Consider the following 24,296-nt stretch of genomic DNA (forward strand, 5'->3'; position numbering starts at 1 on the left):
GGATGGGTTTAGTGTATTGTCACGTGGAGTAGTCAACCTTCATCTGGAATATCAACTATAGCAGATATTGATTAGAAAATTAAAAAAGTTCACTTTAAAAATTACTAAGCATTTCTGACACTAACTGGAAGTCTTTGAAAATTGCCTAATCACTTTGCCCTTTGAAACTTCAAGAAGAAAAGTTTACCGTGGTTCCAGAGTTCAGAGCAGAACATTTATGACCCTCAAATCATAAATACTCTCCAATATTTAAACCCTCAAATTAGGGTTCCCGGGAATGTAGTATCACTAGACAATGTGTAACAAAAAAAAATTGAATTGAAAATAACTATGTGAAACCAGAGCAGCTTTTCATTATTTCTCTGACTCTCCCCAGTATCCTGAAGACAACCAGGCTGAGCAAATTCATTTCAGGGGATGGGCCCCAGTTGCATGTGGCCTATCATGGAGCACACTCATTTTATTCGAGCTTTTAAAATCCCACAGGTGCAAAGTAAAAAACCAAAAGACCCAGAGTCTCAAGCACGCCTCTCAATAACTTGTACATTTCTCAAAGTACATTTTGATCTAGACTGCTCATTCCTGGGCAGAGCCCAGCGGTGAACATTTTGGAAAACTGGAAGAAAAGTACATTTAATAGTTATTTAAGAAACCTACCCATGACTGGTGGGAGGTGTTTTCCACATTCTAAGAAAACTTGCTCAGACAATGGGCGTTCACATCAATCTCATCAGGTTGGGATTTCACCCTTTGCATCTGGCCTCCTCAAAGTCCTCAGCAAGAACTACATGGGCTGGAAGTAAAGCTGGCTAGGCCTGAAACTAGGAACAAGAAAAACACCACCTCAGTACACGTGGTCTCCGAGGGAAACTGAGTGCTTGTGCCAAGCAGGAGATAGTTAAGCTAACTCCAAAGCCTAGCTGAATGGGACATCATGCTGACACTATGCCAATACTGAGAGAGAGAGAGAGCAGGGACAAAAGGCAGAAAAAGGTAATTGCTAGAAACTCAACTGAGTTAATAATAATAACTGTAATATTTGTTGAGCAGGTACTACGCGCAGAGCACTGACTGTGCAAAGGGGTAGAAACAGGATAATTGAGTCGGACGCAGTCCCTAGTCCCACGTGGGGCTCACAGACTAAGGGGAAGAGCAGGCAGCGAATCCCCATTGTACAGATGACTGAAACTGAGGCCGAGTGAAGTGACTTGCCCGAGGTCACACAGCAGGCAATTGACAGAGTTGGGATTGGGACTCTTTCCACTAGGCCAGGCTGCTTGAGCTGATTTACTGCCCTTTCCTCCACATTTTCATGGGAGGTGACGCTGAGTCAGCCATCTTCCTGAGAAGCAGACTGCAACACCAACTTTTATCACCTTCAGCAAAGCCCATCTTGAAAACAGGTTTGTCCCTAGCACTCTGCTGGATATCAGAAGGTGCCCATACATCCGGCTTTGGAATGGACATTAAGAATCTTGATCACATGTGTATGCACATATAGGGCGCACGCATGCACACGTGCATGTGCACACACACACAGTTTCAATGGAAGATTACCTAATGAAATTTCATCATCAGGGCTGGTGTTACATCACTGTCCATTCATCTCTGAAAAGGGGACTTCCAGAGTCCGAGTTTTAACAAATCTCTCTCCCCCTTTGCTAATACCACTTTCTAATAATAATAATGATGATGATGGCATTTGTTAAGCCCTTACTATGTGCCAAGCACTGTTCTAAGCACTGGGAGGATTCAAGGTAATCAGATTGTCCCACATGGGGCTCACAGTCTTAATCCCCAATTTACAGATGAGGTAACTGAGGCACAGAGAAGTGAAGTGACTTGCCCGAAGTCACACAGCTGACAATTGGCGGATTCGGGATTAGAACCCATGACCTACCCTGTTAAAATATGCAATCAAGTCAAATGCAAAGCACCCAGATGAAACCGATGGTTGAACACATCCCTGGCTGACATTTGTGTACTACTGGTGGTTGCTGGGGAAACCGCCAGACCCACCTAATGAGAGACAAGTCATTTATTATCATGGAAAAGAAAAGCCTCAAGAGAATGGCTGGGGTGTGTGTGGGGGTGGGGGTGGGGGGGCATAATAATGATATTATTTAAGATAACTGGAATGAAGCTATTTGTATCATTTCCACCCCAAGGGAGCATGTTTACAAAACAAGTCAAGGCCATAAACGGATACACTCATCACAAATGAGATGAAACAATAAAGATGTTTCTGGCTCTTGTTTAAATCAAATAATCCTGGCTGAGCAAAGCAAACCCCGCCAGACAGGGCATTTGTTCATTGATTTAATCCTATTTATTAAGCACTTCCTGTGTGGAGATCACTGTACTAAGAGATTGGGAAAGTACAAAACAACAGGGGCAGGTATCTCTTTTGGGTGGGACAGGAAAATTTCCATGTCAGGCCAAGGGGCAGGGTTTTGGGGGCAGGAGGGCATTTCTGGGGGCACCTAAATCAGTTGTGAAGCTAACTGCCCAGTGCAGTTCAGGCCCCTAATATTTCCTATGTGGCAACTGAGGTTTTTCAGGGTTCCCATCCCTCTCTCTCTCTTCCATCTTGTCCCTTACTCCTCATCCCAAGTGTTTCTCCTTCAGCTATTAGCCAGTTGAAGTGGCCAGAATAAATCCAATGAGATTGCCTTGTTTGTTTGTTCACATTAACAAGCAGTCTTTGGAAAAGGCCTGGCTTTGTTTGGAGCTGGGATGGAAGGTGTTTGGTTCAGAGAAAATCCTAACCGGAACAATGACTATGATAATAATAATTGTGATATTTACTAAGCATTTATTAAGCGTTCATTCATTCAATCGTATTTGAGTGCTTACTGTGTGCTGAGCACTGTACTAAGCGCTTGGGAAGTACAAGTTGGCAACATATAGAGACGGTCCCTACCCAACAGTGGGCTCACACTCTAGAGTGCAGTCTAGAACAGTGCACCAAGCACTGTTCCAAGTCCTGGAGTAGATAAAAGGTAATCAAGTCAGACACAGTCCCTGTCCCATATGGGAGTCACAGTATAAGGGGGAGAAAGGTATTTAATCTCCATTTTACAGTACTTGTGGGCAGATAACATGTCTACCAACTCATATTGTACTCTCCCAAGTGCTTAGTACAGTGCTCTGCACAGAATAAGCACTCAATAAATATGACTGATTTTACAGATGGGAAAAATTAAGTCCCAGAGAAGTGAAGTGACTTACCCAAAGCCACACAGCAGGCCAGAGGTAGAACTTGGAATAACCACCACGGTCTGCTCACTCCCAGTCCCAGGCTCTTTCCAGTAGGGCACACTGGTTCTCAACACCCACGTTGCCCAAGTGCAATGTGGGCTTTCTGGGTCAGAGGGGAGGTAGGAGAAGGGATAAGAGTTGACCCTCCAACCATCAAAGAAAAGGCCGGACACACAGCTTTGGGGCTGTAAAATGGGAGAGGTGGTGGCTGACCATTACAGAGACTGTGGGGTGAAGCAAGGGGTAGTTAGAAGAATGAGCTTAGGGTCTTGTGGGGAGGAAAGAGTGAAAGTCCCAGAGTCAAGAGTGAGAAGAATCAACACGTAAAATAAAGCCAGAGAAAAGCTTTGAAGCCAAAGGTAGTTTATGTTTGATGCCAGATAAGGGGGCAAGATGCACTTTCCCTCTCCACTATTCAGCCTTCTTGGGGAGTTTGGGGCGGGGGGGGGGGGGGGGGGGGGGGCGCGGAGGAGAAGAAGCGTTCAAAGCTGCTTTCCCTGCTCCCAGCCAACTCCCATGTCCTGCTAAGCTTGCAGACAACATTCCCTCTAGGGAAACTAGGAATTCATTCACAATTTCACTAAGATTTCAATTTCCCCCACTATTGCGGCTGACTTCCACATTATTGTGTGAGTATGGTTCAAGTGAAAGCTGGACGATGCAGGGTGGTGAGAGAGGAGTGGTCTTCAGAAGGAAAAAATACGGAAAAATTTCTTTACTAAGCAGCCCAGTGGCCAGGGAAATGAGGGGAAGAGCATAGCAACAGTGCATCTGCGAGCATCTGGCTCACAAACAGATTCAGCCATCCCCATTTTCCCTCTGCTGCAGCTCTGAGTGCTCCTCGTATCGGGGGAGGGAGTGTGTGCAGGTGTGTGCATGATGCTAGAAGTGACTGTGCATTACTGAGAGGGGTAGCCCTACAACCCTCAGTCCCCCAGATCCTTAACCCATTGGCTTGGGTTGCTTGTACTGGGAGGCATCAACAGTAAGGCAAGAGTACATTAAATGCAAATTAAGTAGCTGCTTCTGTTGGTCAGAGAATGGAGGAAAATTCAGTGAAGGGGTGTTCTTGCTTTCACAACTCTAATGTATTTTTGCCCTGACACAGATAAGCAAAAAGAGCTTTTCCCTTAAAGCTCTCTCCTAATATGAACCAGACCTTGTTACCTATCTGTTCTTTTCAAACCTGGACACTCCAACCCAACTCTGGTGGATTCCTTCTACTGCAGATGGGAGAGGTTTTTTTCTTCCTCAAACTGCGCTACTAGACAGACCAGACAGCAGGACCTAGTGAAGCTTTGGATTTTGTTATTTTGGCGGGGAAATATTTTCCAAGCAATTACAAGCCCAAATGTCCACAGTACTTCATTTGCAGAAGCACTGATAAGCACCACAGAGAAATCTGACAATTCTACAGGGATTTCCAAGGAAATTGAATACTGTATTTCTCTTACACCCACACCCCCCCCCCCCCCCACACACACACACACTCTCTCTCTCTCTCGCCTAAAATGAAGGGAAAAAGTCCAAATCTCAGTAACAGTGGAGATCCAGGAAGTTCTATTTTGGATTCTGAAAAGGAAAAACCAGGTGATATGACATCATAGTCTTGACGGGAGATAAAAATTCCACGAATCCTGGAGATTCCGTGTCGAATACCTGGAAATGGGTGGTAGGGGGTGTTCCATGCATTCAACAGACATTTCAATGCTTGTCCTTTTGGGACAAGCAGCATCCAGTTCCAATTTTAGAGACAACTAGGATCTTGATCAGAATGCCCGGGAAGCTGTATGTTAAAAAGATCACCAAGTTCTAAATGCTTTATTGTTCCAAAAGGATGAGTGGGAAGAACAGGCACAAACAGGGGCCCAATTCCTTACATTTAAAATGGTTTTCCGACGAGCCTGGTGCTGGGTGGGCCGACGTTGTCTGCTCAGGCCGGTTTTCCATTCGCTTTGGGACCCTGCTCTACTGGCAGTGAGAAATCTTCGTATCTTGATTTACTTCCCATCTCCCCTCTGGGTGTGTCACTTCAGCCTTGGACTGGGCCAGGGGCTGCAGAGCTGGGCGGCGTGTAGTGGGCTGCAGAGATGGACCCGGGAAGGCCAGCGACGGCCACTGGATCGTGAGGGCAAAGAAAGCCAGGTTTTGGGTCCTACCTGGCTGAGGCCAGCCTTTCCATTTGGGCTTGATAAACTCCAGAAGCCGTGACCCATTCTGCAAGGATGGCGGCAGCTACCGTGGCTGACTGCTAAAGGTCCTTTCCCCCACTGCTCCCTGGAGACCTTTGGGAGAAGTCAGCCTTTATAGTGTTCAGCAGGCTTCGGATTCTCTTGCTTGCAGGTTCTCTCCTAGGACTCTTGTCCTGGCCTTTATTACCTGAGGCCGACCCGTGCAGAAGGGCTGCCAACCCCCAGGGCTGGTTACTGGATGCCGAGGGCCGACATCGATCTTCCTGTTGTAAAATCCAGGCACTTTCTCTGGCCAAATCTACAAACTTTTGCAGCTGGCTTTGATTAACATTTTTACTGATGTTGAGGGTTTGTTCAAAGGGATTCTGAATGTACAGAGGAGAAGAATCAGGCTTGTTTTGTTCTTTTCCCTGCAGAAAATTCATATAGGCAAGAATCAAGCAACAGTATCTACTGAGCGCCTACTGTGTGCAGAGCACCGTATTAAGAGCTAGGGCAAAAACAAAAACTAATCACTCTTGGGCCACGTCTGCTGGGTGACCTTGGGCAAGTCACTTCACTTCTCTGGGCCTCAGTTCCCTCATCTGTAAAATGGGGATAAGAGTTTGAGCCCCATGTGGGACAGGGACTGTGTCCAACCTGATTAACTTGTATCTACCTCAGCGCTTAGAATAGTGCTTGGCACATAGTAAGCGCTTAACAAGTATTATTATTATTATTATTATTACTAACAACTACAGGCCAAGATCCCCGCCCTCAGAGAGCTTACAATCTAGTGGAGGAGATGGATATTTAATTTTAAAATGAATTACAGATCAAAGGAACAAGGAAAACGGATCTTTACATGAGTTAGTGCTTAATGGGGCACTGATAGGGTATATAAGGTATGAACACGAGTGCAACATGAAATTGATGGTACTTGAGTTAGAGAGTATTTAAGTTTTCACATGGCATGGATAGGCTCAAGGGGCAGTTGTGGGGATTTAACTGGAGAGATGGAAACCAACCAAGGAAATGCTAAAAGAATGAAGTGATTAAAGAAAGAAGAGTTTGGCTAATTTAATAAAAACGAACCAATTCTGCCACTAAAATCCAAAGATGAAAGAAATATTTTCCTGGAAAACGTGAACACAAAAAAATCAATCTGCAAAAACATTCTCCTGGGATTTTTATGGGGTTTTCTCCAATGCCTTCTTTCCAAAACAATAAGCTGAGGGATGGCTCCCTTAAGTCAAACAGTTCCTAGCATCAAGCATTGAAAACACAAAAATTATAAATCTAGCTGGCAGAGGCTGATAAGAAGGGGAGAAGGAGGAGGAAAAATCAGAAGTTCCCAGGCAAAAAACATTTAGTCATTAAAAACAGAATCCAAAAATTTCATTTAAATCGCCCAAAAGAGGAAAAGGGAAGACTAAACCAAATGACCACTCATTCAGGAGCACTGAAGTAGTCCTATTTTATCCCTAATACAGAAACAGACTTTACCAGGTTGGGTAAGAGACTCCTCAAATACATATCATGGACTGGATAGTAAAGGAAAAAGAAAGCTGAGAACCATAAAGAGCACTCTGTCTCTTCACCCCAAACTGTTTTTTAACTTCACCTAAGGGATCACAAACTATTTATTCTCATGACTCTCCAAAAATTAATGAATGTTTAAGGGCTAACTGGTGAATTGTATTTGGTATCCGGATCTTGCTCTGGTAATAGATTATAGCAATCTGAACAATTGTGGAGTTGCCAAGCAAGGGGGAATCAGTATCAAAAAAAAAACAAATGCATTTACCTTTCGAATACTTATAGAATTCTTACTGAAGGAAAAGTTTCCAAAAAACTCAAAAAACTGGCTCAGTAGTACATCTGGAAGAAAAATAAGACTGTTGTAAGGAAAGAAAATATTTTCCAAATATACTCTGAAAAAAAAAAAAATATATATATATATATATATATTTACATATGGCACTTACCTAAGCTTTCTGTATTTTCTGAAGGTTTGATTTTGTTTAAGTTACTAACAAACGTACAATCATGGCCTTGTATTATACTCTTATCTTCTGCATCTAAGGTAAGCATGCAAAAATGAAACAATGAGAATGCTTCTAACATACCAAATAATCACATTCTGAAAAAGATGTGGGCTGCAGTGAACAAAAACAAGCACAAAATGTGAATGACCTGGAATAAGAGACCCTATCTTCATGGCTAAGCTTTACAGTTAGCTACTCATATCCACAAGAGTTTAAAAGAGAACTGAGGATCAGCTGTAATAATAATTATTATTATTGCTGTTCAACTGTGGCATTTGGTAAGTGGTACTACGTGCCAAGCGCTGTACTAAGTGCTGGGGTAGACAAAATAATAAGGTTAGGCAGTCCCTGACTCTAGGGCTCACAGTCTAAGGGAGAACAAGTTCTGAATCCCCATTTTACAGATGACTGAAACTGAGGCATAAAGAAGTTAAGTGATTTGTCCAAGATTACCCTACAGCCAGGTGACAGGGTTGGGATTAGAACCTCCATCCTCTGACTCTGAGGGCCATGTTCAATGAAACTGCCACACACTGCAGTACACCCAGTGACTTTTCAGGGGTCTGTTATTTGCACTGAGAAATGTAGCATGTATTTCTAGAGGTAATCGGTGACAATGACTGTCATTAGAAAAGGAAATTCAACATAACTATAGGAAACTTTGATTTCCTTTCATTCATCACTTCAAAATTGTTATTCAGGCTGAGCTTCTTCTTGCTCCTCATCACTCCGGCTGGACTTGGGATGGGACGTGAGGTTAACAACTGCTTTAGGGTGTGAGGTCAAAGATGAGATGGAGGAAATCACAGGGCACTTCGGGAAAACCATCTAGGGTTGGTCTCAGAGGGTCCCCCAAAGACCAGGTTAGTTCCAGGGTGCCCTAAGGTGCAGATCAGCTTGAGGCCCTGACAAGACCCCCTGCCAAATAGACAGGAATATCCAGATCCAAGAGGCAAGTGCTTTCCCTGGGCTCTCCAGGAGGACGGTAAATCACTGACTTCTAGAGTGAAGATCCGGAAAACGCTTTTGGAAATAGAAAGTGCAACTGCAACTACAAGTATATTAGTATATGATAAAGTGGTGACTTCTGCAGTGCCTAGCAATCTGAGAAACCAAAGACCGAAACGGAAATGGAGAAGACAGTTCCGTCTTCTACGGAGAGCAAAACTTTACCTGCTAGGGTCTTTAGGTGGTTTAAAGTTGGAATGACAGGAGGTGATCTCTTTTGAAGAAAAAATAAGACCATCATTGTGAGAGAGAAGTTTGTGAGCCAGGGTCCAGGAATGCTACTTGTTAATGCATGTACGTGAGCCCAGCACCTTACACTGAACACCAGGGCTCTGACTCGAGGGTCCAAGGTCCCATACAGGTAGAGGAGCTCTGAACTCTTCAGGGCAATTCTAAAGGACATAAATCAGTGATATCCAAATTTAACAGAGGCATTTAAGGGGCTCAAAATTACTATAGACTTCAGAGCAAAACCTCTTTGGGGAGCCCTGTCTAGAAATCAAGAAAAAGAGGCGAGACATAGCCATCTTCTCTTCCATTGCCAATGACTTCTAAACCCATTAGACCAAAGAGAAATGCCCAAAAAAGAACTTGTGGCAACTACACAATCATAATATTCAGTTATCATTTCATCCTATTTCACTTGGCTAAAAGGCCTATGGCCCATTTCTAGGTTCAGATCAGATACAATCAAATACAAATGCAATTTACGCAGTACTCTTCCACGAGCTTAGGACATTGCTTTGAGGATAATAAATACCACTGATTGATTGACTGTGCACCATGCAACTCTTGGAAGTATTTGTAACTTAATGATCAATGCCTCCAGACAAACAGAGAAAATAGAACTTAATCTGATACTTATTTTATCTTGAAAAAAATAAAAAGGAAAGCTTTAATTTTCAAAACATAAGATGGACTTCTGGATAAATGTAAATGATTAATTGGGAGATAATCACTTAATACCAGAATGTTCTGTATTAGAGTTACGACTTCCTAACTAGGGTCTCGTTTACTTCTATATGAGGAATCATTAGGAAGTTCTTTTTATCTTCGAAGGCAATACATGAACCTTCACGTATGGCAGGCTGATAAATGATATTCTGAGAAAAGGATCCCTCATTCCAATGCCAAAAAAGTTATATTTGCTGAAAAGCATCAGCTTTTATTTTAAAATAATAAAAGATGGAATTTCCCAATTCAAGGGAAACCAAACTCTAGGAAACTCACGCATCCTGGAAAGGAAATGTTTAGGTTTACGTAGACCTTCTGATGGTCGAAAACCCCAAACCAAGTGAAGTACAGAAGCAAGAGTTTGCTGAAGTTAGGCCATCAGAAGTGAAAATTTCTGACCTAAGAACCGCAAAGGTGTCTTACATGGAGGACAGGTTCTGTGGGAATCCTGAAAAGTTAGCTAAGGGGGGGTGGCCAGGCCCTCAGTGGCTACCAAGGTACATACTTGGCAACAGCCTGCTATTGTATAGTACAATGACACCAGATCAGGACTAAGCCACGGTTACTCTGGCCACAGATGGGTTGTTGCAGACACGGTGCAATGTGCTACACTGCTGCTCTCTACTTGCTGGTTGCACCCAACAGCCTATTGGGAAGATGAGAAAATATAAGCGGCGCTGCTCAAACCACTGGCACAACATGTTCCTCATTCCTGAAAACTTGGTGAGTAGCCTGAAGCTTAGCCTCGGTCATGTGATGCCACCATTATTCTACAGTAATATTTCACCTTCATAATAAAAAAATATAAACACAAATTTCCCTGAAAAAAGGAGCCACAAAAATTGCCTTTTTGTGTGAATTTACAGACTTTTTATATAACGTTGCTTCTGTAAAGTTGAAGTGGCCTTGTAGTTATTAAGGGAGCCATTAGAGGGCTCAAAACCTCTAGGAATAAATAACTATAAACCCAATTTTGGAAAAAACGCCCATAGCCCTTGCTCTGTAGAGGCTAAGACTAAAGATAAGATCAAAAAGATCTGAACGTTTAAATGATAGGTTAAGCCAAAATTTCTATATGCTCATTACACTTTTAAACTCTGTAAAGTTCAAATGCTAAGTGACATTGCTGCAGTAATACAGGGAGTTCGTTAAAAATTAAAAAAAACAAATACAAACTAAGGAACTATCTATCCCAGGGAGAGAAGAGATTCAAACTTTCCCAGGCAGGGAAAAGAATCACACGATTCCAGATAATATCTCAGCTGCCATGTAACACATTTTATGCCCTACATATAAAGTCATGGCAAATTATTATGATGTGGGATTTGGAAATAAATCATAGTATTTCAGGAGGTCCCAAAATTTACCTGAGTAGCTGAGGACAAAGTTCCGATATAAAGTACACAAGTACTCTAGTTTACCATTTTTTCATCGTGAAGTTTTAAGTTTATACTAACTAGATGCCTTCCCAAGCACCCAGGTATCCCCCTGTGAATTTATCATCCAGAACAAGTTAGACTACAGAGGACTTTCTGGCCCTGTTAAGAGGTCATTAGGTGCAATAAAAACACAAAGGGGAAGTTGGAACTCTTCTGGGAGAAAGTTAAAATGTAGAGAAGGTTTCTTTCAGTACACTTAAGAATTGTCTTTTCCTCCACCGAAAACTATAAAGGAGTTTAACCACAAAAACGTATTCTATTCTTAATTACTTTTTAACAAAAACGGTGGCTTGCGTATAGGGCATAAATCTTCTTTAAAACACCCACTAAATAATCTTAAAAGCTGATCTATCCTAGAACCTAAATTTATATAAATCTATTTAATTCAGCACCAAGATCAACTCTAAAAGAGGTAAAAGACAACTTCTCCCACCATACCACTTTTCCTGTCCAGTGTTGACGGGAATTAGTTTTTAGACCACATTTCTTTGAAACATATCACATCTGGTTTAAGACCATAAAACGACTACTGCTATAGGAACCCTTACTACTTTTAAGTCCAGTTGTACACTAGACAGAAACACCTCTTCGGCAGTTTGACAAAATCCTTCGATTCAAGTCAGCTCGAGGCAAATGTTTTATGTTAGTAGCAGTTTCCCTTCGGATCAGAAAGTCGGTTCAAAAATCTTCATACCTATTATTGGCAGTCAAATCACACTGGAAGCCAGAAGGCTGATGGGAGAACCGCACAAGAGGGCAATTTGCATTTAGTATCTTCTGCACGCCTACACAACCGGGGCCGAAGTTGTCCAGACACTCTCCGATCACAGAGAGAATCTTCTGAGTTGCCACTCGTTCTGAAGAGACATTTTTCATCTGAAACTCCATTAAATAGGGATCGGCAGCCTGATTATAAAAAAGTATATATTATGTATGAAGTATATAGTACACACACCCAAACACACAAATATATATATTTATATATACACACATATATACATATATATGTGTAGAGAGACAGAGAGAGAAATCTGCGGATATTTGCTCTTAAAAGTTGGCAGAACTCTCCCAGGCATCATTTGAATTGCCTAATGAGACTGTTCCCAAACATTACATGGAAGTATTATTTTGAAGACACGGGTACGAGTTTTACACTGATTTTCATCTGGGCCTTCTTTACTGACTTCTCACTGGTTTTCCCAGCATTTTAACTGGCAGGTAAAACATCTCAAGTCAGACGCTAAGTTTTCTTTGCAGTGTTCCCTGATTCGCTTACACTGTCATTACTCAGGAACCCAGAAGAACCATACTTAGAAAACAGACAGCCAATACGGTGTAGTCTAGGATGAGAGAAATGCAGGGGCATATTTCACTAGTTACCTAGTTAAAAAAAAACTTTCGCAAACACATTACCTTCTCTGTAGGGATATGGGGGGCTATGGGCCTGTAGGTTCTGGTTCTCCAATCATCTTGTGCTCTGCACACAGTAAGCGCTCAATAAATATAATTGATGATGATGATGATCTTGGCACAATGGAAACCTTCACAGGTGGGAAAGTTGGAGCTGGATTTTGACTGAACCCCTGAAGAAGAGTTTCAGGCACAAAGCCAGCTGGATCAAACCTCACAAACCAGAGGGAAAAGGATGAGGTCTGCCTCGGGCAAATGGCTCTGTGAGTTGACAGGGTATCGAGGGGCCGCTGCCCAGGCACCAAGACATGAGGCCTGCCGATCTGGTAGATGCAGCCAAGCAGGTACAAAGAGTTCATTGTGGGCACCCACTGGCTGACTTGAAAGCTCCGCAACCCAGAGGTAAAGGGGGATGACCACTAGTAGAAATAGTAACGCAACTTTCTGAGCCCCTAAAGGGTGCAAAACACTGTCCAGAAGGCTTGGGAAAGTATAACAGAAGCACCAGAGACATCTCCCTACCCATAAGGAGTCTACATGCTAACAAAAGAGATGGACATAAAAATATTTACAGGCAGTGGAATAAGAGAAAATAAAACTAAATATTCAGTTGAACTTACATTATATATCCAATAGAAGAGGAGAGGTGTTAAAAATAAATGAATATGTAAGGCCCTGAGGCAACTGAGGGTGGAGTCCATTTTGGGTGTTGACGGTTTGCTGGAGGTGGTAGGATTTTAGTAAGGGGAGAGCCCACCATGCATATCTCAATTTTCTACATATGTGTCCCTGCACCTTAGCCACCACATGCTGCTCCTCCCTTTCCAAAATGTGGGGAAAAGAGACGGGAGATACTGGCCAGGGGGCATCTGAGTCAATCTGAACTAGGTCCGACACGGCTGCTTGGAAATATTTTTATGCCTGCAGTAGTCATAGCAGTAGTACGAGTAACAGTATTTATTAAGCACTTACTGTGTGCAGAGCATTGTTCTAAGTGCAGGGAGAGGATACATGGGTAGGAATGGAACACGTTCAATGTCCCTCGGGGAGCTGTTTCCTCCCGTGAGAGTGTAAGCTCTCTGTGAGCAGGGAATAGATTTTTTTTGGCTCCGGTGGTATTTTCCCAAGTGCTCAGTCCAAAACAGCACACTCAACGAATTCCATTATCATTACTCCTATTAGACAGAGTTAAAACTCATAAACAAAGCTAATCTCCATCATATTTACTTTTCTGAATATGGGGCTCAGGAAAGATGCTGGGCTAACTGCCCCAGAGACTGAAGTCCTCCACTTACAAATTAAACGTGACTCTGACGTACCTTTTTGGTGCTGATTTTCCCCAAATTATCCAGGTCCAGAAACATGTCTACATCACATCCAAGTTTGCCAAAAGTGTTCACTGATGAACCAAACAATTTGATAGTGCAAGATGGAAAATATGCAGCTGCTATATCTTCAATAAAAGAACAGACGAGATATCGGAGTTGAATATTCTCTTCAGTTATCTGGTACTTTTCTATTAGCATGTACAGCTGATTTTCTATCTGACAAAAACAAAACCAAAAAAAACAAAGAGCATTAAGTCAATTAAAACAGTCCATTTTCATTCCTACTGTACTGACAGCCAAACCAACTACGCAAAACCCCCCAAAAGCTTGAAAATTAAAATTTTATTATTCTATTCATTTGGCTCAGAGCTACTATAGCAATCGTTTTTACTAATAATTTTGGTATTTATTAAGCGCTTACTATGTGCCAAGCACTGTTCTAAGCACTGGGTAGATACAAGGGAATCAGGTTGTCCCACGTGAGGCTCACAATCTTAATCCCCATTTTCCGGATGAGGTAACTGAGGCACAGAGAAGTTAAGTGACTTGCCCAAAGTCACACAGCTGATAAGTGGCGGAGCCGGAATCAGAACCCATGACCTCTGACTCCCAAACCCGTGCTCCTTCCACTGAGCCACACTGAGCACTTAAAGTGTACAGAGCACTGTACCAAGTGCTTGGGAGGGTACAATGTATCAGAATTGGTAGACACATTCCCTGTCCACAACAAGCTTACAGTCTAGAGGGAGATTCCAAATACAAGGGTATTCCTCCCTCCCTCAGCTTTAAAGGTAATGATAATGAAAATGGCTGGGTCCAAAAGCCAAGGATAATTTCTGAAGGTATTTTAAGTGCTTAGGAAAAATATGTCCAATGCCAATAGGTTGCTAGCACAGATTACACCGTGCAGGAAAACCAATGTGTCTGTTCCCAAAGCCCACCCAAGGAAGGGTAACAGCCTGTCCACCTAATTGAGTCTACAGGTCGGGTGGCATACTCAATACTCTAACCACCGTGGGAACTCTGCAACAGGGTTCAAGGGGCTAACACAGAACTACCAGCAACTCCCATCAGGCGGAATTTTGTTTTATTTGCATTTACTGGGTGTTTTCTGCCTGCAGAGCACTGTACTAAGCACTTGGGAGAGTACAATATAACTGAACTGGAAGACACATTTCCTGCCCACAAGCTTAGTCTAAAGGAATTCTGGGTCAGTTGAAAGAAACAATTTGTGTGTATTTCTTCTGTGTATCTTAAAGATGCTCTCCCAGTGGGAATGTCTGTCTCCCCACTAGACTGTAAGCTTCTTGAAGGGATGAATGGTATCTACCCACTCTACCGTATTATTTCCTCCCAGAAGTGTAGTACCGTGCTCTGCGCACAGTAGGTGCACATTAAATACTATCAATTGAGTTACCAACTGCCACTGAGCACGTTTTAATCCCACTCCTCTGAATTGCAACAAAAGGGTCCACTACCAATTTTCCTTAATGTTGTAGATTAACAAATCAGATACAATTAGCACCAGTAAGTATACACTTTGTAACAACAATCTATGAAATTTTTGCAACTTACTATTGGCGTAATTGTGGAATAATTTATGACCTGTTCAGAACCTCTTCATCCATTCATTCGATCGTATTTATTAAGCACTTACTGTGTGCAGAGCACTGCACTAACAGCTTGGGAGAGTACAACTTCTGTCCATTGTATTTAAGGTCCTCACACAACTCTCCCCCTTTTACCCATTCACTCTTTTCACTGACTACACCCCAGCTCACACTGTTCCTCTTAAGCTAATTTACTTACTGTGTCTCGGTTTGGTCTCTCTTGCCCCCGTCCTCTCTCACTCATACCTTTTATCCCGACTGGAACACTCTCTTACTTCCAATTTGACAGACAATAGCTCTTCCTATCTTCAAAGAAGCCCTCTCTGATTAATTTCTCATCTCCTCAGGGAATATTCCCAACTGCCACCTCAGCATTTCTATGCCATCTAAGCATCAGCACCTATGTACAAATCTTAATTACCCTAATATATTTAAGAACTAGTTCATGTCTCCTTCTTCAAGTACATAACTTTTCTTTCTCCTTCCTCCTATATTCAGAGTCCATCTCCCCAGCACAACTGTGAACTCTTTGAAGGTAAGGATCTTTTCTATTGGACACTCCTAAGCATTTTGTACAATGCCTTACATGTGACTGACCGGAAGTCTACCAGAGATCAAACTTCATTTATTCTACATAAAAAATTAAAGGGAGCTGGAACTATTAACTCACACTTTCAGCCTCACATAGTGTCGTGATGAATTCTTTGTATGGACGAGTGGACTGGTTAATGCACTGTACGGATACACTGTTGGCAGTTTGGATTGATGGATTCTTCAACTTTAAATTAAGGAAACGAGATTTGAAAGGAACAACAGACTCTGCTTCAGCGCCAGGGAGACGAGCTGCCTCCAGTAGTGAAGCAACACTTTGCTTTTTGGAAAATTCTACCACAGCACGGACACCCTAAATTGAAAAAAAAAAAAGACAATAAATACAAGTGCAAATCAATCACACAATCAATGGTATTTATCAAGCACTTACTGTTCATAGAGCATTGTACTAAGCACTTGAGAGAGTACAATAAAACAAAGTTGGTAGACACATCTCCTACCCGCAAAGAGTTTACTGTCTAGAGGTGGGGACAGACATTAAAATAAATTACAGATAAGGGAAGTGTACACATGGCTGTGGGGCTGGGGTGAATATCCAGTGCTTAAGGGGTACAGATCAAAGTGCATAGGTGACACAGAAGGGAGGATGACTAGGGTGGTCATTTTTAATATTTATTCTGGGGGACGTTCCTTCTTCCCAATCTGTAGAGCCCAGAGTTCTCTTGGGTCTGACACCCAAGGTCAGTGTTTACTAATTTTTTTTTGAGGATCATCATGCTTCTTCACTTTAACATGGAATCCCCACCTCATGACCAAGATTTGGATAGTGTGACACAGAAAACTAGTGCTGTCAATTAGTATTGATAACTTGCTGTTAGCACTCAAACATTTCTGCCTTCAAGCCAGAGAGAGGGCAGACATGTGCAGGGGATGGGAGGAGTAGGGTGGTGGGATTCAGAGCAGCAATTTATGACTGGCAGCACCCCTAGGGAGGACAAAGGGGCAGCTTGAGCAATTCCGGCAGGGAGGGGTACACTTTTCTGACCTCACCTGGCCCTGGGCGGGCTTCAGCTCCCTACCCAGAGAAGTACTTAATACTATTAACTCATGAATTTCAAAAATAAAAAGACGGTGTAATACCAATTTGGAAGGCTGTGGGATATGCCAGCAGAAACTATGAAATCTGAAATAGACTATAAATGTCTCCAAATACTTTCCAATAGAGATGAATACTGCAAAAAATGTATTCAAAATCTTCAAGGAATTCAGAAAGGAGGTAAAACGGGGAGCAAAAACTACACCCGGCTTCCTATAATGCGAGGGTTGTGTTCTTGTGAAACCTTGTGCTCTAGAAGCCACTTGTTCTGATGTCACGAGCACAAACGAGAGCGCTTTCTTTGAGAAGGTGGCACACTGAGCCCACACAGGCTCGCACACGACAGAGCTGAGGTTACAAATTTCAGAGCTGTAAAGAATCAGTAACCGGCCACCTCCAACCTCCAAGACTGGATCCTCTCTATATATCTCTTATGATACACATATGTTAACCACTTACTGATTGTGCACCAAGCATTGTGCTCAAATCTTCGGATTGTTTTAAAAACTTACATAACTTTCAAAGAAGAAATGACTATTAACATCTCCATGTTGGGATAAATAATTGAGAAACTTCTTTTCGTTGATTTTGTGGGGGCAGTTTATTAAAACTGTTCGTCGTGCCTGTTCGGCTCTTTCTGCTTGCACCTCAGCCAATGTCCTTTTTCTGCTCTTTCCCTCTGAGCCTGCAAGACGCACACAAAAAACACTGTTAGAAAAACCACATAAATCTGAAACTTTTTTTCCATTCAAGGGATCTATCACTATGAGGCTTAAAAGATATTGCAACTTCCTTTATAACGATTCTTCTCAATAGTGTGAGTACCACACAAGCCTCAGTTCTTTCAGCCACTTCTTCTATCTGGACATCTTCAGGAAGAAATACCCGGTCCCCAGTTCTCTCCTATTCTATTTCCTCTCGAGTCCTGACAGGAGTGAAGGCTGCAAGCTTTCTAAGCCAGAGATTTCCAAAAGGGGTGCCACAGTACACCACAGCACTGAGCTAAAAGCCCTGGAATCTTGTTGTGCCTCTAAATTCACAGCACAGACCTAAACCCTCATTTCCCGTGCCACCTACGCTCTTGGATCTGTACCTCTCACGCACTTGATAGTCATCCCATTTCATCCCATCCCATTGTTGGTATTTGTTAAGCGCTTCCTCTGTGCCAAGCACTGTTCTAAGTGCTGGGGGAGATGCAAGGTGATCAGGTTGTCCCACATGGGGCTTCCAGTCTTCACCCCCATTTTGCAGCTGAGGGAACTGAGGCCCAGAGGAGTGAAGTGACTGGCCCAAGGTCACACAGCAGACATGTGGTGGAGCCGGGATTCAAACCCATGACCCATGAAGCGCTCAGTCCAGTGCTCTGCACACAGTAAGCGCTCAGCAAATACGATTGAATGAATGAATGACCTCTGTGTGTGCGGAAGCCCTGGACTAAGCGCCCATGAGGCAACCCAATTCATTCATTCATTCATTCAATCGCATAATAATGTTGGTATTTGTTAAGCTCTCCCACTGTTCTAAGCGCTGGGGTAGATACAAGGTGATCAGGTTGTCCCACATGGGGCTTCCAGTCTTCACCCCAATTTTGCAGCTGAGGGAACTGAGGCCCAGAGGAGTGAAGTGACTTGCCCAAGGTCACACAGCAGACATGTGGTGGAGCCAGGATTCGAACCCATGACCCATGAAGCGCTTAGTCCAGTGCTCTGCACACAGTAAGCGCTCAATAAATACGACTGAATGAATGAATGACCTCTGTGTGTGCGGAGCCCTGGACTAAGGGCCCGTGGGGCAACCAGATTCATTCATTCATTCAATCGTATAATAATGTTGGTATTTGTTAAGCGCTTCCACTGTTCTAAGCGCTGGGGTGGATACAGGGTGATCAGGTTGTCCCACATGGGGCTTCCAGTCTTCACCCCATTTTGCAGCTGAGGGAACTGAGGCCCAGAGGAGTGAAGTGACTGGCCCAAGGTCACACAGCAGACACGTGGTGGAGCCGGGATTCGAACCCATGACCCATGAAGCGCTCAGTCCAGTGCTCTGCACACAGTAAGCGCTCAATAAATACAACTGAATGAATGAATGACCTCTGTGTGTGCGGAGCCCTGGACTAAGGGCCCGTGGGGCAACCTGATTCATTCATTCATTCAATCGTATAATAATGTTGGTATTTGTTAAGCGCTTCCTATATGCCAAGCACTGTTCTAAGCGCTGGGGGAGATGCAAGGTGATCAGGTTGTCCCACATGGGGCTTCCAGTCTTCACCCCCATTTTGCAGCTGAGGGAACCGAGGCCCAGAGGAGTGAAGTGACTGGCCCAAGGTCACACAGAGCAGACAGGCGGCAGGGCCGGGATTCGAACCCACGACCCATGAAGCGCTTAGTCCAGTGCTCTGCACACAGTAAGCGCTCAATAAATACGATTGAATGAATGAATGAACAAAATGGGGGTGAAGACTGGGAGCCCCCCGTGGGGCAACCTCATTCATTCATTCATCAGCCCAGTATTCTACACAGAGGAAGCGCTCAATAAATACGATTGAATGAATGAATGAACAAAATGGGGCTGAAGCCTGTGAGCCCCCCGTGGGGCAACCTCATTCATTCATTCATCAGTCCAGTGCTCTGCACAGAGGAAGCGCTCAATAAATACGATTGAATGAATGAATGAATGAACAAAATGGGGGTGAAGACTGTGAGCCCCCGTGGGGTAACCTCATTCATTCATTCATCAGTCCAGTTCTCTGCACAGAAGAAGCGCTCAATAAATACGACTAATGAATGAATGAATGAACAAAATGGGGATGAAGACTGTGAGCCCCCCGTGGGGCAACCTCATTCATTCATTCATCAGCCCAGTGCTCTACACAGAGGAAGCGCTCAATAAATGCGATTGAATGAATGAATGAACAAAATGGGGGTGAAGCCTGTGTGCCCCCCGTGGGGCAACCTCATTCATTCATTCATCAGCCCAGTGCTCTGCACAGAGGAAGCGCTCAATAAATACGACTAATGAATGAATGAATAAAATGGGGGTGAAGACTACGTCCCACGTGGGGCAACCTCATTCATTCATTCATCAGCCCAGTGCTCTACACGGAAGCGCTCAATAAATACGATTGAATGAATGAATGAACAAAATGGGGGTGAAGGCTGTGAGCCCCACGTGGGGCAACCTCATTCATTCATTCATCAATCGTATTTACTGAGCACTTACTCTGTGCAGAGCACTGTACTAAGCGCTTGGCACTGTACTAAGCGTCAGTCCAGTGCTCTACACAGAAGCGCTCAATAAATACGATTGAATGAATGAATGAACAAAATGGGGGTGAAGACTGGGAGCCTCACGTGGGGCAACCTCATTCATTCATTCATCAGTCCAGTGCTCTGCACAGAGAAAGCGCTCAATAAATACGACTAATGAATGAATGAATGAATGAACAAAATGGGGGTGAAGACTGGGAGCCCCCCGTGGGGCAACCTCATTCATTCATTCATCAGTCCAGTGCTCTGCACAGAGAAAGCGCTCAATACGACTAATGAATGAATGAATAAAATGGGGGTGAAGACTACGTCCCACGTGGGGCAACCTCATTCATTCATTCATCAGTCCAGTGCTCTGCACAGAGGAAGCGCTCAATAAATACGACTAATGAATGAATGAATGAACAAAATGGGGGTGAAGCCTGTGAGCCCCCCGTGGGGCAACCTCATTCATTCATTCATTCATCAGCCCAGTGCTCTACACAGAGGAAGCGCTCAATAAATACGATTGAATGAATGAATGAACAAAATGGGGGTGAAGACTGGGAGCCCCCCGTGGGGCAACCTCATTCACTCATTCATCAGCCCAGTATTCTACACAGAGGAAGCGCTCAATAAATACGATTGAATGAATGAATGAATGAAAAAATGGGGGTGAAGACTGTAAGCCCCCCGTGGGGCAACCTCATTCATTCATTCATCAGCCCAGTGCTCTGCACAGAGGAAGCGCTCAATAAATACGATTGAATGAATGAATGAATGAACAAAATGGGGGTGAAGCCTGTGAGCCCCCCGTGAGGCAACCTCATTCATTCATTCATCAGTCCAGTGCTCTGCACAGAGGAAGCGCTCAATAAATACGACTAATGAATGAATGAATAAAATGGGGATGAAGACTGTAAGCCCCACGTGGGGCAACCTCATTCATTCATTCATTCATCAGTCCAGTGCTCTGCACAGAGGAAGCGCTCAATAAATACGATTGAATGAATGAATGAATGAACAAAATGGGGGTGAAGACTGTGATCCCCAAGTGGGGCAACCTCATTCATTCATCATCAATCGTATTTACTGAGCACTTACTGTGTGCAGAGCACTGTACTAAGCGCTCAGCACTGTCCTAAGCGTCAGTCCAGTGCTCTACACAGAGGAAGCGCTCAATAAATACGATTGAATGAATGAATGAACGAAATGGGGCTGAAGCCCGTGAGCCCCCCGTGGGGCAACCTCATTCATTCATTCATTCAATCGTATAATAATGTTGGTATTTGTTAAGCGCTCCCACTGTTCTAAGCGCTGGGGTAGATACAAGGTGATCAGGTTGTCCCACAGGGGGCTTCCAGTCTCCACCCCCATTTTGCAGCTGAGGGAACCGAGGCCCAGAGACGTGAAGTGACTTGCCCATGGTCACACAGCAGACATGTGGTGGAGCCGGGATTCGAACCCATGACCCATGAAGCGCTCAGTCCAGTGCTCTGCACACAGTAAGCGCTCAGCAAATACGATTGAATGAATGAATGACCTCTGTGTGTGCGGAGCCCTGGACTAAGCGCCCGTGAGGCAACCTGATTCATTCATTCATTCGCATAATAATGTTGGTATTTGTTAAGCGCTCCCACTGTTCTAAGCGCTGGGGTAGATACAGGGTGATCAGGTTGTCCCACATGGGGCTTCCAGTCTTCACTTCCATTTTGCAGCTGAGGGAACTGAGGCCCAGAGGAGTGAAGTGACTGGCCCAAGGTCACACAGAGCAGACAGGCGGTGGGGCCGGGATTCAAACCCATGACCCATGAAGCGCTTAGTCCAGTGCTCTGCACACAGAGAAAGCGCTCAATAAATACGATTGAATGAATGAATGAACAAAATGGGGGTGAAGCCTGTGAGCCCCCCGTGGGGCAACCTCATTCATTCATTCATTCATCAGTCCAGTGCTCTGCACAGAAGAAGCGCTCAATAAATACGATTGAATGAATGAATGAACAAAATGGGGGTGAAGCCTGTGAGCCCCCCGTGGGGCAACCTCATTCATTCATTCATCAGTCCAGTGCTCTGCACAGAGGAAGCGCTCAATAAATACGACTAATGAATGAATGAATGAACAAAATGGGGGTGAAGACTGGGAGCCCCCCGTGGGGCAACCTCATTCACTCATTCATCAGCCCAGTATTCTACACAGAGGAAGCGCTCAATAAATACGATTGAATGAATGAATGAATGAAAAAATGGGGGTGAAGACTGTAAGCCCCCCGTGGGGCAACCTCATTCATTCATTCATCAGCCCAGTGCTCTGCACAGAGGAAGCGCTCAATAAATACGATTGAATGAATGAATGAATGAACAAAATGGGGGTGAAGCCTGTGAGCCCCCCGTGAGGCAACCTCATTCATTCATTCATCAGTCCAGTGCTCTGCACAGAGGAAGCGCTCAATAAATACGACTAATGAATGAATGAATAAAATGGGGATGAAGACTGTAAGCCCCACGTGGGGCAACCTCATTCATTCATTCATTCATCAGTCCAGTGCTCTGCACAGAGGAAGCGCTCAATAAATACGATTGAATGAATGAATGAATGAACAAAATGGGGGTGAAGACTGTGATCCCCAAGTGGGGCAACCTCATTCATTCATCATCAATCGTATTTACTGAGCACTTACTGTGTGCAGAGCACTGTACTAAGCGCTCAGCACTGTCCTAAGCGTCAGTCCAGTGCTCTACACAGAGGAAGAGCTCAATAAATACGATTGAATGAATGAATGAACGAAATGGGGCTGAAGCCCGTGAGCCCCCCGTGGGGCAACCTCATTCATTCATTCATTCAATCGTATAATAATGTTGGTATTTGTTAAGCGCTCCCACTGTTCTAAGCACTGGGGTAGATACAAGGTGATCAGGTTGTCCCACAGGGGGCTTCCAGTCTCCACCCCCATTTTGCAGCTGAGGGAACCGAGGCCCAGAGGAGTGAAGTGACTGGCCCAAGGTCACACAGCAGACACGTGGTGGAGCCGGGATTCGAACCCATGACCCATGAAGCGCTTAGTACAGTCCTCTGCACACAGTAAGCGCTTAATAAATACGATTGAATGAATGAATGACCTCTGTGTGTGCGGAAGCCCTGGACTAAGGGCCCGTGAGGCAACCTAATTCATTCATTCATTCAATCGCATAATAATAATAATAATAATAATAATAATAATAATAATAATAATGTTGGTATTTGTTAAGCGCTTCCACTGTTCTAAGCGCTGGGGTGGATACAGGGTGATCAGGTTGTCCCACAGGGGGCTTCCAGTCTTCACCCCCATTTTGCAGCTGAGGGAACCGAGGCCCAGAGACGTGAAGTGACTGGCCCAAGGTCACACAGCAGACATGTGGTGGAGCCGGGATTCGAACCCATGACCCATGAAGCGCTTAGTCCAGTCCTCTGCACACAGTAAGCGCTTAATAAATACGATTGAATGAATGAATGACCTCTGTGTGTGCGGAGCCCTGGACTAAGGGCCCGTGAGGCAACCTGATTCACTCATTCATTCGCATAATAATGTTGGTATTTGTTAAGCGCTCCCACTGTTCTAAGCGCTGGGGTAGATACAGGGTGATCAGGTTGTCCCACAGGGGGCTTCCAGTCTCCACCCCCATTTTGCAGCTGAGGGAACCGAGGCCCAGAGACGTGAAGTGACCGGCCCAAGGTCACACAGCAGACAGGCGGCGGGGCCGGGGCTCACCTGCGTCCCCCGCCCCCCATGGCGGCCGTTCCCGTTGCCGGGGGTCGGTGTCGGCGGTGTCCGGGGCTCCGAAGCGGCGGCGGGGCTGGGGATGCGGCGGCGGCGTCGGCCTCCCTCCGCCCCGCGGCCACGCCGCCGGTCGCCTCAGCAACCCCACACGGGCCGCCATTCGCCCAGCCGCCGCACGTCGGCCCGCTGCGCCTGCGCGGACGGCGCGAGGGACGGCGCGCCGCGAGGGACAAACCAAAGCGCGCTGAACGCCGTTGAACGCTGATTGGCGTGTGGGCGGGGGGCGCAGAATTCATTCATTCATTCATTCATTCATTCATCCCACCCTATTTATTGAGCGCTTACTGTGTGCGGAGCGCTTGGGAAGTCCAAGTTGGCAACATAGAGAGACGGTCCCTACCCAACGGTGGGCTCACAGT

General features: G+C 44.5%; 1 protein-coding gene across 1 annotated transcript; it reads right to left on the reverse strand.

The window, feature by feature from the left end:
* Positions 1–5,066: 5,066 nt before the first annotated feature.
* LOC119936185 (mitochondrial poly(A) polymerase) lies at positions 5,067–24,037 on the reverse strand. The gene is made up of 9 exons (XM_038755646.1): positions 23,869–24,037; positions 17,390–17,562; positions 15,900–16,133; positions 13,611–13,835; positions 11,576–11,787; positions 8,654–8,880; positions 7,421–7,513; positions 7,240–7,313; positions 5,067–5,863 (listed from the first exon to the last, which is right to left on the reverse strand). Exons 1-9 carry the CDS (start codon positions 24,035–24,037, stop codon positions 5,513–5,515), a joined length of 1,758 nt encoding a protein of 585 aa, XP_038611574.1. The 3' UTR covers positions 5,067–5,512.
* Positions 24,038–24,296: the final 259 nt, after the last annotated feature.

The sequence above is a fragment of the Tachyglossus aculeatus genome, chromosome 13 (genome assembly GCF_015852505.1).
Source record: "Tachyglossus aculeatus isolate mTacAcu1 chromosome 13, mTacAcu1.pri, whole genome shotgun sequence".
Taxonomy (NCBI): Eukaryota; Metazoa; Chordata; class Mammalia; order Monotremata; family Tachyglossidae; genus Tachyglossus; species Tachyglossus aculeatus.

Bases quoted from the DNA above. Each gene is read 5' to 3' on its own strand.
- LOC119936185 (XM_038755646.1), bottom strand. From the start codon at position 24,037: ATGGCGGCCCGTGTGGGGTTGCTGAGGCGACCGGCGGCGTGGCCGCGG. The intron at 17,563-23,868 runs GTGAGCCCCGGC...TGCGTCTTGCAG, and splicing joins ATGGGGGGCGGGGGACGCAG to GCTCAGAGGGAAAGAGCAGA. The intron at 13,836-15,899 runs GTGAGTTAATAG...TGTTTTTGTCAG, and splicing joins CACTATGTGAGGCTGAAAGT to ATAGAAAATCAGCTGTACAT.